Source organism: Anoplolepis gracilipes, chromosome 10 (assembly GCF_047496725.1).
Source record: "Anoplolepis gracilipes chromosome 10, ASM4749672v1, whole genome shotgun sequence".
Lineage (NCBI taxonomy): Eukaryota > Metazoa > Arthropoda > Insecta > Hymenoptera > Formicidae > Anoplolepis > Anoplolepis gracilipes.
In genome coordinates, this window is record NC_132979.1 from 12,239,357 (window position 1) to 12,251,334 (window position 11,978).

Here is an 11,978-nt window from a genome sequence, read left to right on the forward strand (position 1 = left end):
GGTTCCGCCCCTCTGCGGGGGGCTGCACTTCCAAAAAAAATAACCTAACCCAACCCATTTATTGTGTGGGTAGGAAAGTGTATGCGCGGATACAGTGGAACCATATTATGTATGATATTATAATTAATATTGTATGAGGTTTATAGTCTTTATCGTTGTTTTTCTAAAAAATTATCACTCGTATAATAAAAATGGATAGGATATAAAACGTGTATTTTGAAGAGACTTACAACTTTTATTTGAAACATTTTTTTAAATTCTCAGTATTTGACAAAATAATTGCAAAAAATTTTTAACAATTTTTGTATGTAACTTTTTAGTAAACAACGAGCGACGGCTAAAACCTTTTAAGCGTTACTGAGGGTGATGACCTTGACAACATGTCAAGGTCAAAGACATCGGAGCATCCTCCCCTAAACAGGATATTTACCAAATAAAGTACAATAAAAATAAATGTAATATATATATATAAATGTGTCACACATACCCACGTACGTACACGCGCGCACACAAGATACACGCACACGCACACTGACTAGCGTAAAAAAATTTGATTTTTAATCTTCACTGTTTTCTTCATTGGTATCCTCTAATCAGTCCATAAGTTGCAGTCTCTTCTTTCATGATTGATTGCTCGCGTTCGTGGACCACGCAATCTATGTTTCACTCTTTCTTTTGCTGCTCTAAGGGTTTCTCTAAATTGCATTTGAAATTCTGTCCGAGTCGGTTTATCAAAATGCTGGTTATGACATACAGCATCTAGAAAAATATAATGCAAGACACATTTTATTAATTAGTAAGACACAATAACGATTACAATGGTTAAGTATAAAAAAATGGAAAAAATTGTACCATAAATAGCAACAGTAAGACGAGCATTATATAAAGATCGTCCTCCCTCACGGCCCCACCAAGTAAACGACGGTGTTAAGGAGTCTTCCATAGCCTCCTTAAAACAAAGGTTCACCGCTTCCTTTAAATTAAAACCGCCGATGTAACTTAAATAATTGACCTAAACAAAATAATAATTACAAATAAATAAATTATATATATATGTAATTTAAAATATATAGGTAGATAGATAGATAGATAGATAACTTTATTCAAGTTGTTCCTCTTAGGGTTACAGCTCATTTCCCTTTTCCTTAAACCGCCACTTTTCTTACATCTTCTTACATCTAACTTATTCTAACTTAACCTATTTCACCTATTTAAAATTACCAGAACTACCTTCCCCCCGGGGACTGCGCGGCTGTCGCCAGCCCCCCAGTCCCCTGGGTCCCACACACACATACACCTCCCTATCATGGGCTCCCGCTTCCTCTTGCCTTTAATCTTCATTGTAAGACAATTCCTCTCGCGTCCCCTCATTCCTATCTTTCCTTTCCAGTCATTCACCCCCATTCATTCTCATCCACTTCTCCTCTCCCCTATCCCCCTCCACCCTCTCCTCATACATACCCCTTTCCCTTTCCCTTTTCTCTTCCTTTTCTCTTTCTTCCTCTATTTCCCTCATTCACCCTTCTCCCTCTCCTTCCTCCCCCAGCACCCATTTCACCTTCTCCTGCCAACTTTCCCCTCCTTCCCTCCATTCTCTGCATTCCTCCCATATGTGCTCCCACGTTTCCCTTATCCTTCCGCACAGCCTGCAAACCCTTCTCTCCTCCTGCTCCCAGTATTTACTCTTCCTCACCTCCTCCCCTAGCCTGAAGCTTGCCATTCTCTTCCATCTACTTTTTCCCCATCCTTTTTTCAAGTATCCCGGTATTCCTGCTCCTTTCATCTCCCCGTACCACTTGTTGTATCTCGAGTCCTTGATTTTACCCCATCTCTCTCTTCTACCCCCATACCAATCCTCTCCTTCCTCCTCTCTTCTCTCTATCTCCTCTAGCTTCAACCCTCTTTCCTCAAGGAACCCTTTTTTTCCCTCTCCTATTCCGATCCCTCCCCTCCTCTCTTTCATCTCCTCCAGACACCTTCTCGCTAACTCGCTACCCTTTTTTAACCTTTTCTCAAAGCTTCATGCCCTCCTTCCTGTTCTTATTCATAGCTTTTCCCTCTGCAATTCCTCTTCTACTAGATACCCCGGCGTTCTCCCCTCTCTCTCCAATACCCATCTCAAATACCTCTCCTCTACCCTTTCTATTCCTTCCCTTTTCTTCCAACCCCATATTTCCACCTCATACCTCATGACCGTCCACACCACACAGTCTATCAAATAACCACAATCTTCTTCCCCAGTCCCCTCCAAACCTCTTCTTCCCTATCCCCCACACTTGTCCCATTACTGCCGCCGCCCTCCTTATCCTTTCCCTAACCTGGGCCTCCTGCCCCCCATTTCTCTGAATCACATATCCTAGGTATTTAAATTTTTTTACCTCCTCTATCTCTCTCCCTTTCCATCTCCAGTTTTTTCTCGCTATCTTTCTTCCTCCCTTCCTAAACCTCATTATTTTTGTCTTCGCCGCATTCACCTCTAGCCTCTTCTTATCCATATAATTTTCCAACCTTTCTATCATGCTTCTCATTCCTCCTTCTTCCTCTGCCACCAAAACCATATCGTCAGCGTACGCTAAGGTATATACCCTTCCGCCCCCAACCTTACCCCCTCCCATTTCACTTTTCCCATCGCTTCTTCCAGATCCGCTATGAAGATGTTGAATAACATTGGGCTTAAAGAGCATCCTTGTCTTACCCTCCTTGCCGTCCAGAAACTTTTTCTTAACATTCTTCCTACCTTTACTCTTCCCTTCGTTTCCCTCATCGCTTCTTCTGTCCTCCTTACCAGTCCCTCCCTCACCTCCCTTTTTCTCATCATCCTAAACAATACTTCCCTGTTCACTGAGTCAAACGCCGCCTTCAAGTCAACGAATAACGCTATCATCCCTCCTCTTTTCCTTTCCACCTACCTTCCTATTAAATAATTAAAAATATATATGTTATCTATTGTCGCCATCCACCTCCTAAATCCTGTCTGGTTTGGTGGTATAATACCCTTCTCCTCAACCTCCTCCCTCAACCTTTCCTCCAACACCGCCATATAAACCTTGTATAAGGTGGGCATCAGCGTCACTCCTCTGTACTCCCTCACTACCTCTCCTTCCCCCTTCTTTACTATCGGAACTATTATTCCCTCTTTCCATTCCTCCGGCCACCCCTCTCGCCTCCATACTCTTCTACAAAACTCCTATGCCCAATTTTCCAACCCTTTTCCCCCGTACTTCCATACCTCCTCTGCTATCCCGTCTATGCCCATTGCCTTCCCATTCTTTAGCTTTCTTACCGCCCTCCTCACTTCCTCCATTTCTAGTTCCTCCTCTTCATCCTCCCCTCGCTCCCTGTTCCTCCTGCCGCTAACTACTCTGTGTTCCACCCCCCCTCCAGTATCTCCATAAAATACTCCTTCCACTCCTCCATTCTAATGCTCTCATTTATCCCTTTCTTCCTCCTCCTCCTCCTCTCCCTATTTACAATCTCCCACACCTTACTCTCTCTTCTAGCCTCCATTGCCTTCCTTTCCCATCTCTCATTCTCCTCTTTCTTCTTTTTTTCGCACATGATCTTGTATTCCCTCTTCTCCCTTCTATACTCCTCTCCATCCCCTCCTACCTTCTTTCATCTCCTCAGTTCTCTCTTCACTTCTTTTTTCCTCTCTCTACATTCCCTGTTCCACCACCCTGTATCTATCCCTCTCCCTTTCCTTCTCCTCTCCACCTTTTTTATTCCTTCTTTAATCCTCTCTTTTACCTCTTTCCATTCCTCTTCCACGCTTCTCCCTCTCCACATCACCTCCATCCTCTCATTGAACTGTTTTCTTCCTTCCTCGTCCCATATCCCTCTCCCCCCAATCCTCTCTCTTTCTGAACTCTTACTTCCTCCCCAGTTCCCTCTTATCCACACCTCTACCGGTTGATGGTCCGAGTCTATCCCCTACTTTCATTCTCTCTATTCTCTCCTCCACTTCTTCATTCGCAATCACGTAGTCTATCACCGTATTTCTCCTTCCCCCTGTAAACATATATTCTCTTTCTTCATCTCCCTTGACTTTGCCATTAAGTGTCCCTAGCCCCCGTTTTTCCACGAAACTCACTAATAACCTACTTTCCCTGTTTATCTTTTTATCCTTCGACCTCCTTCTTTCCCTCCCTTTTCCCCACTCCTCCCCATCCCTTTCTATTCCTCCTCCTCATTCGCTGTCCTTGCATTGAAGTCCTTTCCGATTAAAGTTTTTATCCCCTCCTCTTTCTGATCCACCCACTTTTCTAACCTCTCTAACATATTCTCCATCCCTTTGTTTCTGTAAACTCCGATCATCCTCCATCTCTCTTCCTCACACTTTATCCTTCTCACCATCACACCCTCCTCCTTACTTTCTATTCCGCGCCCTTTTTCAATTAGTTCCTTCTTGATGCCCATCATCATTCCCCCTTTCAGTCTTCCCCTCTTATCTTCCCTTCTCGCCCACTGCACTCCCCATTCCCATTCCCCTGCTAGTTTCCCCTTTATCTTTTGCCACCCCTTTCTATCTACCCATGTTTCCAGTAGCACCACTACCTCCCATTTTCTTAGCCCCCTCCAGAATTCCTCATCCTTTCCTCCTAGCCCCGCTACATTCCAAAACGCTATTTTCCATCTCCTCCTTTCCACCTCTTCCTTTCTTTTGTCCTCTCCCTCTCTTCCCTCTTTCCTCTTCCCTATTCCATTCTCTTTCCTCTTTCCCTTTGTTTCCCCCCCGCCCTCTCTCCTCCTCCTGTATTACCTTTTTCACCCTCCCCTCTTCATCCCTGAACACCCCCTCTCTCTCATCCCAACGCCACCACTGGCCATCTATTCTCATTCTCCTATAACACACCCACAGCCTCCTTCCCATTCTCTCCTCCTCCCTCACTATCTTCTCCAGATTCCATTTCATTCTCCTTTCTTCCCATGTCTAATCCTCCGCAATTCTTTCCCTCCTCCCTCTCAGATTCCTTTTCTTCATCTACACTTCCCTTCTTTGTTCTTCATTCTTCAGCCTTACCCATATCATCTCCCCTCCTTTCTCCTCTTCTCCTTCGATTCTTTTCACCTCCCTCACTCTCGCATCCGCTCCTATCACTCTCATAATTTCCTCTACTGCCTCCCTTCTCTTCCCTTCTTTCACTTCTACTCCCCTAATTATAATGTTCCTCTTCCTCTCTTCCTTCTCCTTCATTTCCACTCTCCTTTCCATCTCTTTCACTTTTCTCTCTACCTCTCCCCCCTCCCCCTCATATTTTTTAACTCTCTGACTTTCTCTTCCAATTCCTTTATACACTATTTCATCTCCTCCTTTTCCTCCCTCCATCTCTCTTCCCTCTCTCTAAATTCCCTCATTTTTTCTATTTCCTTTCTCAATACGTTCCCCTGCTTCCTCAACCCCTCCTTTACCTCCTTTCTGATCTCTTCTTTCATTCCCTTAAAACCTTTCCTCATCACTTCCTCAATCTCCACTCTCCACTTCCTCACGGTTGCCTCTATTCCTTCCTCTCTGCTCTCCTTTGGTGATCTTATTGTTTTTCTACTTTTACTAAATACTTCCTTCCCTTCCTCCTCCCTCGGCCCCTCTCTCTTCCTCTTTATTAACTCCTTTATGTTCCTATAGCTACCTCTCCTTTCCTTTCCGTCCTTCAGTTTTCCGAACTTTCTCTCCGCCATTCTCTCTTTTCGCGCCATCTATCTCTCTCGATTCTCTAGCTCCTAGTTTCCTCTCTATACACTACGTCTTTCCTGCCTCAACTGTCACTACGCTCTCTGCCGTATTTTCCTCTCCTTTTCCCTCTCTTATCCCTCTCCTGCCGCCTTCCCTCTTATTACTCTCTCACCCTCTCCTATTCCCTCTCACCTTCACACTCACTGACTTTACTTTTTCCACTCCGTCGTTCCTCTCACACCGTTCACTCACGAGCTCACTCTTTCCTCTTGTCACCTGTCTACGCACCGAAAGCGGAAGCCAATTTAAAATAGATATTTAAATATGTTTAAAATACACACATACACACGCGCGCACGCACGCACGCACTCACGTACACACACACATATATATACAGGGTGTCCCAGAACAACCTTCCGTCCGTAAAATGACGTATTCCTGACACAATTTTAAGACAATTTTTCCTTTACCAAAATTTGATTTGAAGCTTAGTTTTTGAGTTATAAGTAAAAATAGTTAGCAAATCACAGTCGAGTACAGAAGGCAGATAAGAACGGCGCGGCACACCGCAAGCGCGGGTGCAGCTGACCGTTCGACGAGTGATTACCGCCGTATGAGTCGCTAACTATTTTATCTTATAACATAAAATTATGCTTTAAATAAAATTTTGGTAAAGAAGAAAATTTTATATAATTACGTCAGGAATAAGTGTTCCTTTAAAATAATGTATGTATATCTAAGTGTGTGCGTAAAAGGAAGGGACAGAGTGAGTGAAAAAAAGAGAGAGAGAAAAATAACCGCCTCCGCGACGGCGACGCTCCTTCGATTGTCATCGACATTGTCGTCAACGACTTCAGACTGATCGATATATTGATTTTCCAGCTCAGTTGAGACACATCGCGTGTAGCAATCAGCTGATCGCAGCGTCCGACGGCCGGCGATCCGGAACAACTTTTGGTCATTAAAGTAATGTTATTTTAAGGAACACGTATTCCTGACGTAATTATAAAACATTTTCTTCTGTATATATACAGGGTGTCCGGGATAAAGTGTCCCAAATTAAATATACATATAGATCTCGAAAAACGTGGTAAGTAAAACGAATAACGTGTATGCTTCTTATATATACACACATATATATATATATATATATATATATATATATATGCCAATTAGCGCGCCATCCGTATGATCAGGCCATCCGCCGTATGTTGGGCGTGTCAACGGACAAGCGGTAGCCTGTGCTCTGTCGCACGTTGCGCGCCGCGCGCTGTCACTGTTGACACGCCCAGCATAGGGCGAATCGCTTAATCATACGGGCGTGCTAATTAACAGATCTTTTTTAATTAATATCGCAAAATTTTACGTGGTTGTTTGCAAAATGGTATAGGATTTTTTTACTCAATTTTTCAAGATCTATATGTATATTTAATTTGGGACACTTTACCGCGGACACCCTGTATGTATATATATATATATATATATATATATATATATATATATATATATATGTGTGTATATATAAGAAGCATACACGTTATTCGTTTTACTTACCACGTCAGAATAATTTTCCTCATCGACTCTTTCAAATTTATCCATATCTATTAAAGATGTTATCGGGAGGACCGTTGGTTTTTGTGGTGAATGACGGCGATGTTGCACGCATTTAAAAATTTTTTCTAATAAATTGTTCATTCTTCTACAAATAAAAAATAAATCAATAATATTACAGAGAAGTCATAACAGAGATATCATATACATATATGTATTAATTAATATGACACATATCTGACACTTACTTCAGCTCTGTTTCTACGCGTTTTCCAGAGTTGTATGCTCTTCTGCAAAGATTAAATAATATTTACTAGTAAATATTACTGTAATTTTTTTTTATTTTGCATCAATATTTTTTGTAAATTTATACAATTTTTTATAGAAATAAATGTATGAATTTATCCATTGTCTAGTGTTTCCGTATGTATTAATATATGCTGTGCGTGACCTGACCCTTGGTGGGCTTGACGTTCTTGATATGGAATGTTGTTCTGAGGTATCAATGTGTCTTGAATGTTACCTGATGTTTTATTAATTGTTTCTACATGTGATATATAATTGTGTGTGGAAGGATGTGTGTCCAATATATGTGATGTCTGGGATACATTGGTGACAGTCTTTTGAGATGTGTGCGAATTTGTTATTAATGTTTGTGATTGAAGGTTTGTGTGTGTTGGATTATTTGCGCTGCATGATTGAACACTTGTGTGTGGTTGAAATTCTGTATATGTTTTACAGTTTATATCGTGTGTCTCAATATTTATGTTTGATTGAAAGTCTGTGTGTGCTAGATTGTTTGGGTTGCATGAATGAACGCTTGTGTGTGGTTGAAAGTCTGTGTGTGCTAGATTGTTTGCGTTGTATGATTGAGCACTTGTGGGTAGTTGAAAGTCTGTGTCTCTTCGACTATCAATGTCGTGTGTTTTAATGTTGTGTGTGATATATGTGATCGATTTTGCATAGTCATCCTCAAATCATCGATGTCCTCATTGATATCTTCATTAGTTGCTGTCCTTCCTTGTAATAGGTCCTTCTACGTTTTGAATTTTCGTCTGAAAAAGTTATCTGAAAGCGCTTCGGTTTGGAAATCATGCGCTTTGATCTAGAAATCACACGCTTCGGCCGCTTTTCCAGCTTTAAATTCTTCTAAAAAATTATATATATACATTTAGTATTAATGATACATTTTATAATAATAAATGATTAATTATATATAATATATAATAAATGATTAATTATATATAATAAATGTAACAGATGTATTATTTTATACAAGTTATATTAGATACATAAAAAAAAGCTCTCTATAAATTTATTTTAGAAAATTTTTGTAATATAATATTTGTTAATTATTAGCTTTCTAGTGTTTTAAAAGAGAAACAAGTTATATAATATTAATGATTATTATTGTTAAAGAAAGCTCATTAATACATTTTATTTTTTTCATAATGTACATCATAATACATACATATTACATACATACATAATTTATAAGAATATAAATTTCTTTGCAATAACACTTACCATTTCGACAATTTTTTCTTTCCACAAGTTACATATTTTTATGTTTTTATTGTTTCAAATAATAATCCTAAAATCTATCTACAAAATGTTTTTTAGTGTCTAGTGAAAAAACGAAGTACAGATAATCAAGAGATTTGTCACAATATATTTAAATAAGAGAAATTTGAACATGAAAGTGATTTATTAAGAGAGAATATAATAAAGAAGATACAATATAGATAGATAATGAATATATATTATCTATATAAAAATCAACAGAAGTAAAAAATATTAAAAAATGCAAAAAATAATATGTATATATATATGTATATATATATGTATATATATATGTATATATGTATATATGTAATTGTTCAACATAAATATGCAGCATTTTGTACAGTCTCTTGTCATTTTTTTAAAAGATTGGAGCGATAAAGTTTGAAGACAAAAGAAGAAAAAATACAAGGAAAAGAAAATACGTGTTGTAATCCCTGAAAAGATGAAAATACAAAATTTACAGCATAGAAACCTCTTATACTTTTTCGCTGTGTATAACAGCGACAATATATTGTGACGTTTCCAAATTATTTTCTGCATTACTGTCGCTATCGTCCACTGATGTATTATTGAAGAAAGGCATTCTGTAACATTTTGCATAAACTTGATCTGGATGAACATCAAAAGTTTTACTGCTTAACATGGTACACTTATATATATTTGAAAAACAGAAGACGTCATACCAATGTCATAAAAATCGTTAATCTCTAAAAATCTTTTAACACATATATGAAAGGAGTTTTTAACGACAATATTACAGACAATACAGATCGATTCATCGCGTAACATACAACAATTGTCACGTACATCTATACCTAATGATATGTTATTAAATTGAATTTTACGATATTGAAGATAATTACTATCATTACTATGTAGTACAGAAACGAATAGACGAATCAGTATCGTGATTATTCCCTGTTTTATAAACTTCTATCTTTGCTATTCTATTGGAAAATTGTTGAAGAGGTAAATTCAGTTTTCTACAATATTTCCTGAAAATTGGCATATTATTTTCATAAGGAAATGCGGAAAATGAATCTAAACATCCAAATTTCACATCGTCGGAAAGATGAAGAAGACCATGGACATTATAAATATTAAATTTTGAACCATAAAGATTTTCACTTCTATAAACAAATTTTTCTAGCGCAAGTTTTGTAAAGCTTAAGTATTCTTCTGAAAGTAAATCAGAGACCAAGATCCTTATTGCTGTATGTAAAAATAGAAAATGCTTGTATAATCGTTCGTCTAGTATACCGTAAGTTACAACTGGGCCTGTATAAAGTAAAAATTGCCGAAATTCTGTAGCTTTATACTTTGAGCATATTTCGAGAGATCTGGGACGTCTCGCAAAATCTGATGGACAATATTCTTTCGGGTTATTAAGTCTTGTACACATAATATTGATGGATCTTGCTGATAATTTTGCCAGGCGTGAATATTTTCCATATATCTATGCAGATAAGAGTTTCTTCATTACGTCCAAGCATAGAAGGTGCATGTACTCAAAGGGAACTTGCGAAACCATACCTATTGGAAGCAATGCTAATGGGCTTCTACCCTCTTTATGATGATCTTCGTCCAAACACCTGAGATATTCTTCATCTGTGCGAAAAGAATGATTAATGCCATTAAAAACAATGACCTTCATGACGTGTCTCAAAGACTTTACATTTGGAACAAGGCTGACAAGACATGACCACGATGATTCAGAATAAAGGCTCGAGCTGGTGTGTCAGCTATGAAACACCTTAATCTTATTGGTATTTTATTACCATAAAAATTGGTATCTCCATTAGACATTATTTTCCTAATGTCCTCAATGAATTTTTCCAGATAAATATTAGGATCACATGGCTTTTATGCACCTTTATAAATTCCAACCACTATTGGTCTTGCACGCTGTATATTTGCAACTCTACATTGGATAGGCCAGAGCTGAATACTGCTTGATTTATCTAAACTGCATCCGTCGACACTGAAATTTAGTTCCAATTCATTAACCAAGAATATTTCTGAAATGTATTCTGAAAGATTTTGAACAATTCTTTCTTCCACATCAAAATGAATATACTCTCCCGGTTCTACATTAGACACGATAACACGTATGCGTGGTGTATCAAGAAGCGTTCTTACGTCTTTTGGTAATTTATTAAAATAGGTATGTGTTCGAAGAAGTGATAATATACTATTACCTTGCGTATGCGTTAGATTATTATTTACAAAGCAAGACGCTAAACGTTTGCGGAAAGATAATTCTGTGGAAGTAATTTCGTTAAAAGATAATAAAACTACATCACTGACATCAGAGACAGAAGAAGTCTCATTATTTTGTACATTAATATCACGTCTATAATTGCAAGTATCATCATTTATATTTGAAGAAGAACTATAACCACAATTTAACCAGTTACGACAGTAGCGTCGGCACCTTTGATGTTGTGGTTTATGAATCACATGACCTATCGCCATATTCTTGGTTGGAAAATGCGCCAAGTATAAATGTAAAATTAAAACATACTAAAAATTTAAAAAAATAATATTTTGAAGATTTATTTATAAATACTTTCTTATATATAAAATATATAATATGTAAGATAATAAAAAAAAACATACTAAAAAGTAAATTATATATATTTTACGTATAGGATAACGCAAATGAATAAGATTTATATATGCATTTTATAAAAGAATATATAATTATAAGATAATTAATTTTGTTCTTAAAAGTATGAACAAAATACACACAAATAAAAAAGTATAAATAATTTCCAAATTCTTTTTTTATTTCTTAATTTGTTATCAAAAAAGTTACAAAGTTAAAGTGTTAAGGCATAAATTATGTTTACATCCTGATGTTTTGCATTCAGCAGAAAACTAAAAAGAACCAAAAAATAATGAAAATTAAAAATAATAAAATAATTTAAACTAAAAATAAATAATAATAAAATTATAAAATAACAATAAAATAATAAATTAACAATAAATTAAAATTAAAAATTAAAATAAAAATTTTACCTTTTAGGATCTTTCGGAAATAAAAAAAAAAATTAATTCCTTTTGTACCCGTAACATTTTTACAATTTGTTACTGCACAAATATATTCGCCCAATTTTATTTTATATGAATAGGCCTAACCTGTTCTCCATTCACTCTGACATAAACCAACAACGCTACCATATTGTTA

At 37.3% G+C, this 11,978-nt stretch overlaps 1 protein-coding gene and 1 pseudogene across 1 annotated transcript; both read right to left on the reverse strand.

Annotated features, from left to right (window-relative positions):
- Nucleotides 1-265: 265 nt before the first annotated feature.
- Nucleotides 266-9,431, reverse strand: LOC140670680 (uncharacterized). The gene is made up of 6 exons (XM_072901397.1): nucleotides 9,332-9,431; nucleotides 7,679-7,745; nucleotides 7,471-7,512; nucleotides 7,226-7,370; nucleotides 853-1,012; nucleotides 266-759 (listed from the first exon to the last, which is right to left on the reverse strand). The coding sequence occupies exons 1-6, from the start codon at nucleotides 9,429-9,431 to the stop codon at nucleotides 590-592; spliced, it is 684 nt and encodes a 227-aa protein (XP_072757498.1). The 3' UTR covers nucleotides 266-589.
- Nucleotides 9,192-10,488, reverse strand: LOC140670735 (uncharacterized; annotated as a pseudogene).
- Between the last annotated feature and the right edge of the window lie 1,490 nt (nucleotides 10,489-11,978).

Coding starts and splice junctions, on each gene's coding strand:
- LOC140670680 (XM_072901397.1), bottom strand. CDS start 9,431: ATGTTAAGCAGTAAAACTTTTGATGTTCATCCAGATCAAGTTTATGCA. Junction 7,371..7,470: donor CGCGTAGAAACAGAGCTGAA/GTAAGTGTCAGA, acceptor TTTTATTTGTAG/AAGAATGAACAATTTATTAG. Junction 760..852: donor TCTTACTGTTGCTATTTATG/GTACAATTTTTT, acceptor ATATTTTTCTAG/ATGCTGTATGTCATAACCAG.